The 15,880-nt window shown below is 56.2% G+C and overlaps 2 protein-coding genes across 7 annotated transcripts in view; one reads left to right on the forward strand and one right to left on the reverse strand.

Annotated features, from left to right (window-relative positions):
* The window catches only part of Tjp3 (tight junction protein 3), an 18,444-nt gene extending 8,564 nt beyond the window's left edge, over window positions 1–9,880 (forward strand). For 3 of the 4 annotated variants that reach the window (XM_031349795.1, XM_031349794.1, XM_031349792.1), the window contains exons 4-21: window positions 393–495; window positions 1,572–1,899; window positions 2,143–2,246; window positions 2,433–2,592; window positions 2,809–2,917; window positions 3,053–3,114; window positions 3,413–3,479; window positions 3,639–3,795; window positions 4,252–4,360; window positions 4,688–4,934; window positions 5,659–5,870; window positions 6,654–6,749; window positions 7,836–7,906; window positions 8,314–8,524; window positions 8,602–8,702; window positions 9,002–9,268; window positions 9,384–9,430; window positions 9,694–9,880. In XM_031349795.1, coding sequence (XP_031205655.1) covers window positions 393–495; window positions 1,572–1,899; window positions 2,143–2,246; window positions 2,433–2,592; window positions 2,809–2,917; window positions 3,053–3,114; window positions 3,413–3,479; window positions 3,639–3,795; window positions 4,252–4,360; window positions 4,688–4,934; window positions 5,659–5,870; window positions 6,654–6,749; window positions 7,836–7,906; window positions 8,314–8,524; window positions 8,602–8,702; window positions 9,002–9,268; window positions 9,384–9,430; window positions 9,694–9,796 — 2,554 coding nt within the window. In that variant the 3' untranslated portion in view covers window positions 9,797–9,880. The remainder of the gene's footprint in view (window positions 1–392; window positions 496–1,571; window positions 1,900–2,142; window positions 2,247–2,432; window positions 2,593–2,808; window positions 2,918–3,052; window positions 3,115–3,412; window positions 3,480–3,638; window positions 3,796–4,251; window positions 4,361–4,687; window positions 4,935–5,658; window positions 5,871–6,653; window positions 6,750–7,835; window positions 7,907–8,313; window positions 8,525–8,601; window positions 8,703–9,001; window positions 9,269–9,383; window positions 9,431–9,693) is intronic. The other variant, XM_031349793.1, reaches the window with a different exon arrangement.
* Apba3 (amyloid beta precursor protein binding family A member 3) lies at window positions 9,827–15,264 on the reverse strand. 3 transcript variants are annotated; one of them, XM_031349798.1, is made up of 11 exons: window positions 15,122–15,264; window positions 13,882–14,564; window positions 13,760–13,799; window positions 11,971–12,116; window positions 11,802–11,888; window positions 11,558–11,692; window positions 11,249–11,419; window positions 10,685–10,897; window positions 10,367–10,486; window positions 10,141–10,278; window positions 9,827–10,034 (listed from the first exon to the last, which is right to left on the reverse strand). In XM_031349798.1, the coding sequence occupies exons 2-11, from the start codon at window positions 14,446–14,448 to the stop codon at window positions 9,963–9,965; spliced, it is 1,689 nt and encodes a 562-aa protein (XP_031205658.1). In that variant the 5' UTR covers window positions 14,449–14,564; window positions 15,122–15,264; the 3' UTR covers window positions 9,827–9,962. The 3 variants fall into 3 exon arrangements, with proteins under 3 accessions (XP_031205658.1, XP_031205657.1, XP_031205659.1); XM_031349797.1 differs by having other exon boundaries at window positions 11,558–11,719; window positions 13,882–14,485; window positions 15,122–15,262; XM_031349799.1 differs by having other exon boundaries at window positions 11,558–11,719; window positions 15,122–15,262.
* Between the last annotated feature and the right edge of the window lie 616 nt (window positions 15,265–15,880).

Raw genomic sequence — 15,880 nt, forward strand, 5'->3', positions numbered from 1 at the left:
GTGGGGGGGTCAGGTGGGAGGAGGGACAGTGTGGGGGGTCAGGTGGGAGAGGGACAGTGGGGGGGGGCAGAAAGCACCTGGCACCTTCAGCTCTGTCAACAGGGCCTGATTTCCTTGGCCTCGTGTCCCTAACACTTCCTGGTCCCAGAGGCTGGGCACTGCCCAAGGGCAGGATGGCAGAGAACTGGAACAGACAATCTTGGACTGCTCTTTGAGAGCAGGGCAGTTTTCCAAGACCTATAGACTGAGGCTCCTGGAATCTGGGTGGAAATGGCTCCTGGCCCTGACAAACTGCTGAGTGATAGAGGAGAGACCAAGAGACAAAAATCACCTGGCGAGAGGGGAGGGGAGGGGGGCAGCCCCAAGTCTCCTCACTGGAGCCACTCCCTCAGGACCGGGGACCACATCGTCATGGTGAATGGTGTCTCTGTGGAGAACGTCACATCTGCCTTTGCCATCCAGATCCTTAAGACCTGCACCAAAACCGCCAACATTGTAAGTGGACAGAGGCTAGGGCCACTGAGCTCTTTTTTATTGAGTACACCTCCACTGTCTTCAGATACACCAGAGAGGGCATCGGATCCCATTACAGATGGTTGTGAGTGATGTGGTTGCTGGGAACTGAACTCAGGACCTCTGGAGGAGCAGTCAGTACTCTTAATCTCTGAGCCATCTTTCTAGCCCCTGGGGAAACTGAGTTCAAACCCAATAAGGCAAGTGGCCATGTGATATTGGAAATGGAACTACACACCTTTTCTAGAGTTTCGTTTTCTGGGGGTGCTAAGACTGGAATGCCAAACACCCTGTACACTGAGCCTGTGCTCCACCCTGACCACGCCCCCACACCCTCTCTGGGAAATTCTAGGTGGGCCCAGTTCTCTTTTTCCTCTTTATTTTTCTTAGTCTCACTCCATTTTCCTGGTTGATCTCTATTTTTCTTTGATGATCTATTTATTTATTGTATGTGGGTGTTTTGTCTGCATGTACATCTATCTGTGCTCCAAAAGAGATCATCTAATGTCAGGAGTTACTGACAGTTGGGAGCTACATGTGGGTGCTGGGAATCGAACTCAGGACCTCTCAAGAGCAGCCTGCGATTTTTTTTTTTTTTTTTTTTTTTTGGCTTTTCGAGACAGGGTTTCTCTGTGTTGCCCTGGCTGTCCTGGAACTCACTGTGTAGACCATGCTGGCTTTGAACTCAAACCCGCCTGCCTCTGCCTCCCAAGTGCTGGCATAAAAGGCATGCGCCACCACCGCCCAGCTGATATTCAATTCTTGATCTCGTTGCCTCAGTCCCTCTATTCCCTGAGCATCCCGGGACAGTTTCGCTTCCGAGCGGGATCAGTCATACTGCGGGACCTCCTGGGTTAGCTGCTGTGCTGGATGTGCAGCCCATAGTTGTGCTTGTGTCGGGATGCCTGCCTCGGGAAGTCACACACTGGCCCTTGTTAGATGATGATGACTTTGGTGTTGGAGGCCAGAGAGGCGCTGGATCCCCTGAGGGTTTTCTGTGGGTGGACAATCTCTCCCCTCTCCCTGCCTCTTCTGACATCTCTCCTCCCGACTAACAGACAGTGAAGCGTCCCCGCAGGGTCCAGCTGCCTGCCACCAAGGCTAGCCCATCTTCTGGCCACCAGCTCTCAGACCAGGAGGAAGCTGACTATGGCCGGGGCTACGAAGGGGACTCCTCCAGTGGCTCAGGTCGATCTTGGGGTGAGCGTTCTCGCCGGTCCAGGGCAGGTCGCCGCGGCAGGGTGGCCAGCCATGGGCGCCGGAGCTCCGGTGGCGGATCTGAGGCCAACGGTCTGGACCTGGTGTCTGGCTACAAGCGCTTGCCGAAGCAGGATGTGTTAATGAGGCCACTAAAGTCGGTGCTGGTGAAACGAAGAAACAGCGAAGGTGAGGCAGACTGGGCTCCACCCCGCAAAAAGAAAAAAGGCTGGGGGTGTGGTCCAGGGTGGAGTGTGTCTTCCCCTCCCTAGAATCCCCCAGTGAAGGGACCGGGAGCATGGTCAGGGATAGAACACTTGCCTAGATAGGAGGCTGAAGCAGGAGGATTGCAAATTACTTCAAAGCCAACCTGAAGAATATTGGCCTCCTAGCTGAGGAGCCCTGCCTCAGTTTCCTTCCGCTCCCTTCCAGAGTTTGGGGTAAAGCTAGGCAGTCAGATCTTTATAAAACACATCACGGAATCTGGCCTCGCCGCTCGGAACCGTGGGCTGCAGGAGGGAGACCTTATCTTACAGGTGAGCCCAGGCTTATGCTTGGGGGTGGGAGGGACTGAGGCCAAGGAAGGCAGTGCCATGTTCCCAACCCCAGGAATTATTTCCAATCCTCCCTCCCTCTTTGCTCCAAGTCAAATGTTTCTAGCCCCCCTCAAGCTCATACTTTGTAGATGTTCTGGTCCTTTACTTGTACCCGGCTCCTTTCAGATCAACGGGGTGTCCAGTGCTAATCTGTCCCTGAGTGACACACGAAGGCTCATTGAGAAGTCGGAGGGGGAGCTGACGTTGCTGGTGCTGAGGGACAGTGGGCAGTTCCTGGTAAACATCCCTCCCGCGGTGAGCGACAGCGACAGCTCCCTAATGGAAGGTGAGGAGCCCAAGGCAGCTGCTAGCCTTGCTTCTGGAGGCTCAGAAAGGGATGGGAACTGACCTAGAGCTGCACAGCATGACCAAGTTGGATTCTGTGAGGTTCGGGGGGGGGGCCCTAGCTCATCAGGACCTTGATGGTCCCCTGTGTGACAAGAACGACATGACCACAAGAGGTAATTGTGACCCTGGCTGACCTGCTGCCCTTCTTCCACAGACATCTCAGACCTGACCTCTGAATTGTCCCAGGCGCCCCCTTCCCACATTCCTCCGCCACCTCTGAAAGGTCAGAGGAGCCCTGAGGACAGCCAGACAGACTCCCCAGTGTGAGTGAAGGGTAATGGCCCGTGAGGGGCCACACCTCATGTCTGTGCACCCCTGCCCTTTGCCGAGGTGACCCTGCATCTGGGGGTCCGGTGCAGAAGCACCACTGACTCACTGGAATCTGTCATCCCACCCAGGGAGACCCCACAGCCCCGGAGGCGGGAACGGTCAGTGGATTCAAGAGCCATCGCTGAACCAGGTGAGACGCCCAGTCTCAGGGCTTCCTCACTTGCAGCCACCATGCTGAATCAGGCAGGAAGCAGAGATGACCTAGGTGGTTGTTGGGGAAAGGAGATGCCCAAAGCCTGAGGATGACAGGTAGAGCCAAGAGAGTCAGCTTGGCAAGCAGCTCCGGGCTGTACCTCTACTCTAAGGGGCTGGGGGCGTGGTCGGGGTGGAGCCCCAGCCTAGAATTCCTCAGCTAGGCTAGCGTGCTGCTAGGTGCAGTTTCTTTGTCCTCTGGAGTGAAGGCTCCCGGTTTCGGTTTCTCTTTGCAGAGTCTCCTGGAGAAAGCCGCTATGACATTTACCGAGTCCCTAGCCGGCAGAGCCTGGAGGACCGTGGGTGGGTAACTCAGATGAGCATGTGGAGCCGTGGGCCCCACATTCTGTCTCCTTGATTGTGGAATATCATTAACTGTCATCTGGGCTGTTTGGAAAACCAAGTCCTGTAAGGGGTGAGGGCACCCTCCACCGCCGGCCTGATTGCCCTCCTCTCTGGTAGCTACAGCCCCGACACTCGTGTCGTGCACTTCCCCAAGGGTGCGAGTATTGGTCTGCGGCTGGCCGGCGGCAACGACGTGGGCATCTTCGTATCCGGGGTGCAGGCAGGCAGCCCGGCGGACGGGCAAGGCATCCAAGAAGGGGACGAGATCTTGCAGGTGACACGGGACAGCTGGCCTGGGGAATATGGCCCTGGATTCTCCTGGTGTTCTCCTATTCCCCCTTGTCCCTTTTGTTCCCCAGGCTGGCTTGGAACTCACTATCCCTCCCACTCTAGCCACTTGAATGTTGGACTCACAGGCCTGCGCCCACACCTGGCTTTTTCCATGAGTCCTAGGGATCCGAACCCAGGTCCTCATGCTTGCACAAGTGCTTTCTCCCTTAGCTCTCTCATGAGCCCCAGAGAGTTGTTACATGGTGGGCTCTGTCCCCTCTCAGGACTGCCTGAGGCTTTCGGACCTGCTCGTTTGTCCTGAGCTTGGTGCCCAGGTTGTGTGTCCTGGACCTTGTCTGTGATGCCCAGAGGCGGGCTGGGGACCCCTAGGGAGGCAGAGTCTGGGGTTTGGCAGGCAGTGACTCCGTGCCCAGTCTCACCCTGTGCCCTTTCCTGGCAGGTGAATGGTATGCCATTTCGGAACCTGACTCGGGAGGAGGCCGTGCAGTTTCTGTTGGGGCTGCCTCCAGGGGAAGATATGGAGCTGGTAACACAGAGCAAGCCGGACAGTGAGTGTCTCAGAGCAGGGCCAGCCTGGCCGAGTGCTGAGGTGGGGCAGGACTGAGAAGGACACCTGATGTCAAGCTCTGGCCTCCACTGGCCAGGTGTGGTGGCGCATGCCTTTAATCAATGCACTCAGGTGGTGAAATCACCTCTGTGAGTTTGAGGCTAGCCTGGCCTACATAGTAAGACTGTCAAAAAGAATAAAATAAAGTCCAGAAGCTAGTGGGTTGAACCCAAGCCAGGCTCCCCCGTGCCCCCCACCCCAGGGACAGTATCCCTAGTCCCTGGGACAGATGGGCCCCTCGGAGTCATGCAGTTCCCTTTGTCCCCAGTCTTTAGGAAGATGGTCCAGTCCCGCGTAGGTGACTCCTTCTACATCCGCACACACTTTGAGCTGGAGCCGAGCCCGCCCTATGGCCTGGGCTTCACCCGCGGTGATGTCTTCCACGTGGTGGACACGTTGTACCCGGGCTCCGGGCCAGGCCACGGGCACAGCAGCCATGGGGGCCTCTGGCTAGCCGCCCGCATGGGCAGAGATCTCCGAGAGCAAGAACGCGGCGTCATTCCCAACCAGAGCAGGTGGGGGCGCTCACCATTCTCCATTGCTGAGGGCGGAAGTGTCCTGCAGCCGCTGTAATACCTGAGCATATATACGGCTTTATTTATTCATTCATCTTTGAGGGATAAATAAATCCCAGTACTGTAGAGAGCCGAGCCCCGAAAACAAAGCCCTTATTTGGCTAAGCTACTGCTATTGGTTACTTCTACATCTGGTGATCTATCTGCTTTTGCTACATGGCCCATTGAGATTGGCTAAGCTTAGGAGTACTCAACAGCCTAGGGTGGGCCGGGAGGCGGAGCTTAAGTTAGCTCCAGAGAGACAAGAGACAAAAAACAATAAGATTAGAGCAAGAGGAGAAACAGGCATGACAGAGCAAGAGAGAAAAACATTGTTAAAAGTTTCCTAGAATAAACTGCAAAAGGAAGAGCTCGTGTAGTTGCGTCTTTCTTGCTGGACGAAGAAGACCCAACAAGAATCCAATCCATCCCGAGCACCAGCATCTAGGGCCCCACATCCTTTGGCAGTGGCCTCATTCTCTCTCTTCAGAATTGAACGCAGCCTTTCCCCGTCCACCTCCCTTCAGAAACCCCATGGTGACACTGAGTCCTGGGATGAACCCTGAAATCTGCAGTTCAGAGGCCTTGGCTTGAATCAGCACCCACTCTCAGCGACATGACCCCAGGATCAGGCCCTGGCTGGTTTGGGGCCAGTTCTGACTCCCACATCCCCTGTGCTTCCTAGAGCGGAGCAGTTGGCTAGCCTGGAGGCCGCGCAGCGGGCTGCAGGTGTGGGGCCGGGCGCCTCAGTGGGCTCCAACCCACGGGCTGAGTTTTGGCGACTCCGAGGTCTCCGCCGAGGGGCCAAGAAGACCACACAGCGGAGCCGCGAGGACCTGTCAGTGCTGACCAGGCAGGGACACTACCCGCCCTATGAGCGTGTGGTGCTCAGAGAAGGTGGGTGGTTGTGGGCATGGGGTCGGGGGAGGTGAGGACTAGTCATTGAAAGGGGACGGGACCCTCCTCCCAAGGTCACAGAAATGCCTCCCTTCCTGTGGATAACAAGCCTGTCACCCCAGCACTTGGGAGGCTGGGGGGTGGCCTGAGAGGGGGTGTTTCTGTGAGTTTGAGGCCAGCCTGGTCTACATGGAGAGTTCAAGGACAGCAAGTGAGACCCTCTCTCAAATAAATAAATGACTATAAAAAAATTTTTTTTCAAGACAGGGTGTCTCTGCATAGCCCTGGCTGTCCTGACTCACTCTGTAGACCAGGCTGGCCTTGAACTCAGAAATCCACCTGCCTCTGCCTCCCAAGTGCTGGGATCAAAGGCGTGCGCCACCACTGCCCAGCGACTATAAAAATTTTTATGAGAAATAAAAGGCACAGGTGTGTGGGTCTCTCAGCCTAGGTCTACTCAGCCTACACAGATGGACAGACTGCATCTCAATAAAACTTTATAAAATCAAGCCAAGTGCCAGACACAGCATGGCCATAGCTTCCTGCCAGTCCACTCATCTAATAATCCCAAGTAGGGTCAGAAGCAGCCCTTCTGTCTTAGTTATCTTCTTTTCATGCACGAGCATGCCTGGCTTGTGTGTACTTGGAATGACGAGTGAGCATGCTGGCCCCAGAGCCTAGCCTTGTGCTCTCTGGCTCCCAGAACCACACAGCCACAGGGACAGGCATTGTGTGCAGTGTGGGGAGTCAGGCTCTGTACTCTCCACTCTCTCCACTTTCCAGCCGGTTTCAAGCGCCCTGTGGTGATCCTAGGACCAGTGGCAGACATCGCCATGAAGAGGCTGACAACAGAGATGCCAGAACAGTTTGAGATTGCAGGTGAGACATGTGGCACGGCAGCTGGGGTGAGGATCCAGGTGACCAGAACACAGGGCTGCCCCCATCCACCCACCTGGGCCCAGCCAGGCATCATCAACCAATCTGGGCCCTCAGAATCCTTAGCCACTGTACCAGCAGTCCTCCTAGAACCAGGCAAACACTGCTTTTTGTTGGCTGAGAGCTGTCCAGGGTTTTCTCTTTATTTTTAAAATTTTGTTTCACTCCTCCTGTGATCGGCCTTGAAGCAGGAGGATGGCAAGTTTCAGGATAACCTGGTCAACTTAATGAAATCCTGTATTCAAATCAAGGCTCTGCCCCAGCATAAACTGGGCCTGGTGACCAGGTGGAGGCAGGGGGAGTCCAAGGTCAGCTCTGGCTACACATAGAATTGGAGGTCAGTCTGGGCAACATCAAACTCCACCTTTAAAAGCAATAAATATCAGAGTTCAAGGCCAGCCTGGTCTACAGAGTGAGTTCCAGGACAGCCAGGGCTACACAGAGAAACTCTGTCTCAAAAAAAACCAAAAAAAAAAAAAAAAAAGCAATAAATAAAAGGGGAAACCGAGGCCCATGGGCATGGCTCCAGGTGCACATTTAGCAAGTGAGGTGGTTCTGGGGGTATGAGGAGACTAAGAGGGCTGCAGGAGGCTGGGTATGCCTCACACAGAGAAACAGATCTTATGGGTTTCAGGACACTTAGAAAGGAGGCCCCTGGAGGAGGCTGGATAGGGTCCAAAGGGCAAAGCTATCAGCCACCTCATCAGGTGATACAATTGCTGGGCTCCATGTGCAGAAAAATGGAAAATCGGGGCCCTGATGGGCTCCCTGCAGCGGCACTCAAAGCCCTTCAGTGGAATACTGCTCAGCCAGGAAAAATGAAGGTCACACCACAGGGTCTGGCTCCTGGAAGGCCCCTGCAGTCTGCATAGCCACAGGGACAGGAGTTGGGATAGGGCTGAAATGTCTGCTGTGGGGATAGCTGCTATGGGGAGTCAGGTTCCATAGGACCCCCATGTACAAGGGTCACAGAAAGGCCTGGCCAACATGGGTATGCCATTCATTATCGGTGTCCCCCTGCCTCCTCAGAAAGTGTGTCCCGGACTGACAGCCCATCCAAGATCATCAAACTGGACACAGTGCGGGTGATCGCAGAGAGGGTAAGAACAGGGATGGGGAAGCCCCATGTGCTGTGTCCCGGTGTCACCCTTGAGTTACCTCCAGGGAGCTGAGCGCTGGGGGCTCCTGCAGGACTCAGGTCCACACCCCTGAGCCCGTACTCCGGAGGCTGACTGTCATGAGTCTAAGACTAAGCTGCCATAACAGAGAACTGTCTCAAAGGGACAAAAAAGTAAAAAATGACACAAAACCACTATGGAGGTGGACGAGTACATTTGTAATCCCAGCTCCCTCGATGCAGAGGCAGGGGGATTCCTGGGATTCCCACAGATCTGGCCAGTAGATGAAACCCAGGATCAGACACAAAACTGACGGGGGAGGGGGTGGTGGGGGTGGTGAGAAGCTGTGGTCCGCTGTTACCGCAGACTCTTCTCTTCGTCTGTCTCAGGACAAGCACGCGCTCCTGGATGTCACCCCCTCTGCCATCGAGCGCCTTAACTACGTGCAGTACTACCCCATTGTCATCTTTTGCGCCCCGGAGAGCCGGCCGGCCCTCAAGGCCCTCCGGGAGTGGCTGGCCCCTGCCTCTCGCCGCAGCAGCCGCCGCCTGTATGCGCAGGCCCAGAAGCTGCAGAAGCACAGTGGCCACCTCTTCACGGGTGCGTGGGGCTGGGGCTGGGGGCGCTGCTGGGGGTGGTAGTTCCTGCTTGCTGACTCCGCCCTGTCCCTCCCGCAGCCACCATCCCCCTGCATGGCACTAGTGACTCCTGGTACCAGGAAGTCAAGGCTGTAGTGCAGCAACAGCAGGCGCGACCCATCTGGACCGCGGAGGACCAGGTGCTGGGTAGAGGGAGGCCATAGGCATAGCCTAGGTGAACCCCATTGCTATCCAAGTTGGGGCTTCCTAGTACCCAGTAGCCAATATAACACCAAAGGAACCCTTAGGGAAGAAAGCCTAAAAGGGTGGACGATGGAGCTGGGGGGATTGTGGGATGCTTAGGAGTGGTCAGAGTGCAATTCCCGATGAAGGCACCCGTCGCAAGTCCACGGGTGACCAGTGCACGGGGCAACAAAGGCTGGCATTCAGAGTATGGGTCTTGGCTTCTCCTGAGGTCACAATATACCCGTCCCCACAGCTGAATGGCTCATCCGAGGACCTTGACCTGCCGGGTCATGGCCTGGCCGCCAGCTCTGGAGACCTCAGCTGCGATAGTCGAGCCAACAGCGACTATGAGGACACCGATGGCGAGGGCGCCTATACGGACCGAGAGGGCGGACCCCAGGACATTGATGAGGAGGCCCCACCCACGGCCCTGGCTCGGTCCTCAGAGCCCGTGTGGGTAGACGACCACCAGGGGCTGATGGGTCATGGGACAACGATCGCTGACGAGTGGGAGACGCAGGTGGGCACTTGGCCCTGAGGGGCGGGGGGGGGGGACATAATCGCACTTCTGACACCCGGCACAACCCCCTCCAGGCATGTCAGCCAGGGTCACTGTTTTCTCCTTTTCCCTGCAGGCCCACAGCCACTACACCCAGGACCAGCGGCGTCAGGACAGCATGCGGTAAGTGCCCATGAAGGATGCAGGCCTGAGACAGCTCCTACCGGCCCACTCCACGCCCCACATGGTTCAGGGCTTCCTGAAGGGATGGGCATTGGGGCTGGGCTTTGGCTTTGTAGGATATGAAGGATTCCCAAGTCCCAACCCACATTTAAATACCCAACCTTGTTCATCCTTACGCCCACCCTGCCAAGGATGTGTGAGGGTGGGTGAGGTCATGCAGCACACCCAGCTACCAAGGCCCCGTACCTCCCTCCTGCCCCCAGGACCTACAAGCATGAGGCCCTGAGGAAGAAGTTCACAAGAGCCCGGGATGTTGAGTCCTCTGATGATGATGGCTATGACTGGGGCCCAGCCACCGACCTGTGACCTATGCAATCACCAGCCTGACACAAGCCCTCAAGCTTCTCACCATTTAATAAATCTTTAAAAAAATTTTTTTACATTAGAAAATAATACAAGACTGAGGATTCTTTGGTCCCCACCAGCAGAGGGGTGACAGTGGCAGGGACGAAGGCACACGTGGGCGGGGCAGTCACAGGTATACCGGCTGTTCCTGTCCTGTGAGCAGTCGGTAGGTGGCAGCTGGCATGGTCTTGATGTGGATCTAGGGGTCAGAGGTGAAGAGTCAGGGCGAGGGGTAAGGGTGTCGGTGACGGGGTCAGTTTAGGTAAGGCAGGATCGGGGTGACGGGGCAGGTGACTGCCACATACTTCTCTTGTCTCTGTGAGCAGCTGGATGATACGCGCATGGGGCATGGCCACCACACTCTGCCCGTTGACTTCAATGATGCGGTGTCCAACGCGGACTCCACCACGCTCCGCCGCGCCCCCACGCAGCAGGCTACAAATCTGAGGGGGACAGCACTCAGGACCCATTCCCTAGGTTTTGTGCTAGTCCACACCCCACACCCGACCTGGGGGTGGGTCCCATCCTCACGATGCCATCCTCCACACAGAAGCCCAGCTGCTCGCGCACGTGGGGCCGGCGGATGACGGCCGTGGTGACCGGTGGGCAGTGGATGATACTCAGTGTCACGGACGAGTGTCGCCGCACCTCCTGGGGGACCCACCATGCTGCTCAGGCTTCTGTGGGCCTCAGTTTACCTACCCGTCAACCTCCAGGGCAACATGGGGATACCATGACCATGCGAAAACGGGGATACCATACAGTCACTTAACTTAGGAGACCCTGTTAATGGGCTCCTATGCACCCTACAAGGCCCCTGGAGATCCGACCCACAGAACTCTGACTCACACGCACGGCAGCCTGACAGGCGGCCAGCGACAGCCCCACCAGGCTGGTTCCGTTGATGGCGGTGATGCGGTCCCCTATGCTCAGGGCCCCACAGCGCTCCGCAGGGCCCCCGTGGAGCAGGTTGGCAATGACTGCGGTAGGCAACAGCGAGCCCCAGCCTGATTCAACTAGCGCAACGCCCAGGCCTTCGCCTGGCCGCTTCTCGATGCAAACCTGGGAGCGGAACCACGTTCTGAGTAGAGTGGGGTCTCAGGAGGAGCAAGGGCTACATTCAGGGGCAGTGTGGGCGAGGCTACACCCAGAGAGAGGGCTGAACCTAGCCCGGTGTAGGGAGGGTTCAACGAGGGGTGGGGCTTCAGGGAGGTGGGCAGGGTCCCATTCAGGGGAAGTGTGGGGAGAGATCAGGCCCAATGCGGGTTGGGCTCAGTGAGGGGGTGGGGCCTCGGTGGGGACGGGGCGGTGTCCAGGGTGGAGCCTCGGTGGGGTGGGATCAGCAGACCAGGGGATAGGGCCATGATCCCCTGGGTGGCTGTGTGTGTGTGCTGCGGCAGAGCAAGCGCTTACCTCCCTGCAGTTCTGGCTGTTGCAGAAGTGGTCCAGGTCGCCATTGTGCGGGTGGCTGGCAGCGGTTGAGGGCTGCGTGCCCACCTGGCTGGGATCGATCCTGTTCTCCTGCAGGAACTGGCTGTAGGCGATGCTGAAGGCCTGGCCGATGGCTTGTGCAATGAGCTGGGCCTATGGAAGGACAGTATACTCCTATACATCCTACAAAATCTCAGCTCCATTGCTCACACCTTCAAGACACCTCAAGGTTTCTAAATTGAAGACTCTCTGTTATATGTTCTGGAGGGGGTGTGGATCATGGCTGCTCACATCCTCTGAGTGGAAGACATGGCACAACATCTTGTAGAGTCGCCGCTGGTGGTCCTGGGGAGTTGTCCTCCTGGCCAGCCGTCTCCGGGCCATCAAGACCAACACAGGCCCAATGTCTGCGATGTAGGAGATGGTCTGCAGGGCATGGTCCATCAAGGCATCCTGTGGACACGTGCTGGGTGGACTGAGGGCCTCTCGGGAACCCCAAGTGTCCACAACAGTCCAGGCCCAGCCCTCCAGGTACCTGGGAGTCAGCGGCTAGCACTTTGACACGCCTGGTGGAGATAAAGATGTCCACTTCCACCATGGGCTGGGTCTCACCTTCAGGGGCCTGCAAGGTAGGGAGGGGTCACAGGAGTTTGAGGTGGTTGAGACATGGTATCCTACAGTCCGGGAATGCCACCCTGGCTCACCTTGACACGGTCCATGGCCTCCTGCGCCTGCCCCATGCGTGTGCTGGGCGGCGGGCTGCGCTCTGACAGCAGTTGGGTGGAGCCCAGGTACTTTGCCCCGAAGATGACACCATCCATGAGCTCCTCCTGTCCACAGGGACCTGGAACTGCAAGTGACAGCGAGGGGTACGACCAGGTCAACCCAGCATGAGATGCTCCACAGGCTCTGGAGTCCCCAATCCCTGAGCTATTGCTCAAGAAGTTCATGGTTCTGTCCAACGGCTTAGCATGCACAAGATCCTGTACTGGAAGGCTCCAGAGGCTCAGTGTGGTGGCCAGCTCTGTACCCGCCACTTCCAGGAATCCTGGGAAGTGCCATCCCTACTCTGAGGCGCCCTCGGGGGAATGGACCCAAGACAGGATGCAGGGATCACAGACCCCTCTTCAGAACCTTCTGACCAAGAAGCCAGAGCTCAGGACCTCACGGTGGGGTCGTAAACCCTAACATTCTAGAATCAGGCAGGGCCAGCAATTTAGCTCAGTGAGTAAAGGCACTTTCAGCCAAGCAAGATACCCTGAGTTCGACCATAAGTAATCCTCTGCATACGCAATAAATGCAAAAACATAAGAAATACGATCAGGGCCATTTGCCATGATAATCTAGACCTCTCTCCAGTCAGCCCAGAGTATCTTGAAGTCTGGATCCTCAATCGCCCTGAAGCCATCCCACCCATGATTCCTGAGCCCATGACCCTTGCTCATAGTTCCAGATCATTCTGCTTTGTTATTACTTTTTTTTAAAACCCTGAGCTATGGAGCCAAAGCTGGTGTGGAACCTTCTATCCTCCTGCCTCAGCTTCCTGGGTGCTAGAATCAGGTGGGTGCCACCACATTCAGCTCTGTTTTACAACTTCCAGGTTACTCCAAAGCTAACAGCTGGGGTTCTAAATGGTCTCCCCCCCTTTTTAAAAAAGATTTATTTATTATGTATACAACATCCAGCCTGCACATATGCCTGTAGGCCAGAAGAGGGCGTCAGATCCCATTATAGTTGTGAGCCACCATGTGGTTGCTGGGAATTGAACTCAGGACCTCAGGAAGAGCAGCCAGTGCTCCTAACCACTGAGCCATCTCTCCAGCCCTGAACGCTCCCTTTTGACTCTGTCCCTTCTGTGGTTCTAGAACTTTCCAAACTACGTAGATCCAGGCAAAATTCTAAGAGTTTGGGCCTCCCGCGATAAATCCCAGCATCCACCTTGATTCTAGAACCTTCTGCAATACAGAACTGCATGGGCTCCTTTCATCTGCAGCACTGGCTAGCATGGCAGAGTTTCAGAACACTGCGGTCTGACCAAACTGCTTATTCCCAGGCCTTTAGGGCAGGGATCAGGAATCCCAGGAGCCTTCTGTTCCCACTTCCCTGGTACTGCGTCCTGGTTGCTGCCTCAACTGGCTTTTTGAATGGGCTACAAAGATTTGAACCCAGGTCTTTGCACTAGTGTGTCAAGCACCATCCACTGAGCAGTCTCCGTAACCCTCAAAATTTCGCATAAAACTGTAAACGCCGCCTTTAGCTCACAAGACTCCCAGAGCAGCCTGGAGCTGGCCTCTGCCAACCAGTGCGCTAAACCAGCATGGCTTCTAGAACATTCTACAGCTTATGTGACCTCCTTAGCCATCTAAGATCTGCTCTAATTCAATTGTCCTCTCTAGACCTTGATCGTCACTGGCAAACTTTGCTTCATATTTGGGAGCCCATTTTTGGGCTGTTCTAGGACATTCTGAGCCCTGTGTAGGAATGGACACTCACCCTCAGAGACGGCAGGGCACGAGGCCAGGGTCTCCCGGCTCTGGAAGAGAGAAGAGGAGCAGGGCTGAGTCTCCAGTCATGGCTGAGGGTCAGGGGTCAGAGGAGGCAGACACTACTACTACCTGGGTCCCCACAGGTGGTTCCTGTTGTGTCACCAGAGGTGCTGTCTCCAGCCAGGGCTCTGGGGAACTGCTGGAGCTCCTGGTGTCTGCTGGCTCTGCTGACGCCCCTTCCATCCACCCCGGCTCCGGATCGGGGTCCTCTGGCGGCTGCAGAAGGCAGGGTGCAGTCTGTGCAGGATCTGGGGGAACAGATTGGGCAGGCGAAGAGCCCTCGACCCTCAGCAGACCCAGAAGGTCATCCTCGCCTGCCTCGGCCGACAGAAGCCCACCAGCATCCGAGTTCTCCTGGGTGGCTAGGCCTTGGCCGGTGGCGATGTGCAGGGGACAGGGGGCTCCGTCTGGAAATGGGCCACCCAGGTCGCTGGGTAGAGCTTCCAGCTGCTGAACCAGCTCCCGAACACTGGATGTGTCCAGCTCCATCTCGCTCAGGGAGACAGGGCCTCCAGGCCCTAAGGCCCACTGGGTGTTAGAGGGGTGGTCCTCAGAGGGCACCTCGGGGCCTTTGGGCTCCTCCAAATCCATGGTCGGGGGTCCTGGGGGATGCTGAGGTACTGGCAGGAACTCCATGTCTGAGACCCAAGTTCAGGCCGGCATTGTCACCAAGCTGGAAGACGAGGGCTCTAAGTGCGGATCTCGTAGGCAAACCATGGCCCTACAGGTGACAGTTTCCATCCCCATGGGGCCTGCGTAGGAGGAAAGGACCCCATTTCACACAGAAGCCAGCAAAGAACTCAGGCGTCTGCCCCAGATCTCAGGCTCCGGACGTCAGAACTCAAGCTTCAGGCCCTAGAACTGAGGTTGCAAGCCACAGAACTCGGGCACTGACCCTGGGAACTCAAGTACTGTCCCCCAGAACTCAGGCTTCTGTCCCTAGAACTCAGGCTCTGGCCTCTAAAACCCAGGCTCCGGCTCCTAGAACTCAGGTTCCAGTCCCAGAACTCAGGCTTTGGGTCGTGAAACTCAGGCTGCTCCCCTAGAATTCAGGCACTGGTCCTGGGAACTCAGGCTCCGACCCCTAGAACTCAGGCTCTGGCCCCTAGAACTCAGGCACTGACCGTGGAAACTCAGGCTCCGACACCTAGAACTCAGGCTCTGGCCTCTAGAACTCAGGCTCTGACCCTTGAAACACAGACTCCCAAAATCTGAAAGTTCCCCAGAACTCAGATTTCAGTCTCAGAACTCAGACACTGCCCTCGGGTCGCCCACGGGAGCCCGTCCAGTCTCATGCGGCCCGCAGTACCTGTGCCTCCGGCCCGGGCGGGATCATCCAGTCCGCCCGTCCTACCAGGAGAGTCAGCAGCTCTCTGGGATCCCAGCTTTGGAACCGGATCATCGGTCAGTGCACTAGCCAGGACTACTGCGCATGCGCACTCTCAAGTGGCTTGCTGGGAAATGTAGTCCTTGCGGCCGCTCTTTCCTTCCGCGGATTTGCCAGGGTTGCAGCATAGGGATAGTAGACTTCAGGTTCGAATCCCGAGACTACAGGAACGGAGGCGTGGCTCAGACTGGCTTTTCTCTTCTAAAATCGGGTTCTGCATCACTTCAGGTGCAAACGGCTGAGGTAGGACATGGGCAGACACCAGAGAGGGTAAGAGAACCATGACTTGAATATTTGGAGTGCAAAGGAAAAGTGGGGATGGAGGTTATTGAGGAGGGATTTCCAGTTTGGATCCCAGTAGGGACCTATAACGGCAAAATTTAGACTTGAGTCGACCCTGGAATTTACATCATGGTCGTACTTATAGACTATGGACGATGATAATCCCTAAATTTAACTGTGTGTTCTAAAGAGAGTTCACCCGATTAGGTTTGTTAGCAAAGAATCTAGAAGATTCTTGTACAAGTCTATTTATTGTTGAGACAGTCTCATGTAGCCTAGGCTGACTTTGAACTCCTGGTCCTCCTGCCTCAGCTTCCTGTGTGCACCCAGCCTCCATTTCTATGGTGCTGGGAGTGGAACCAGGCTGCTACCAAGCCCCAATCACCAACCCCCACTTTC

This window comes from Mastomys coucha, unplaced genomic scaffold (genome assembly GCF_008632895.1).
Source record: "Mastomys coucha isolate ucsf_1 unplaced genomic scaffold, UCSF_Mcou_1 pScaffold4, whole genome shotgun sequence".
In the NCBI taxonomy this organism is placed as follows: domain Eukaryota; kingdom Metazoa; phylum Chordata; class Mammalia; order Rodentia; family Muridae; genus Mastomys; species Mastomys coucha.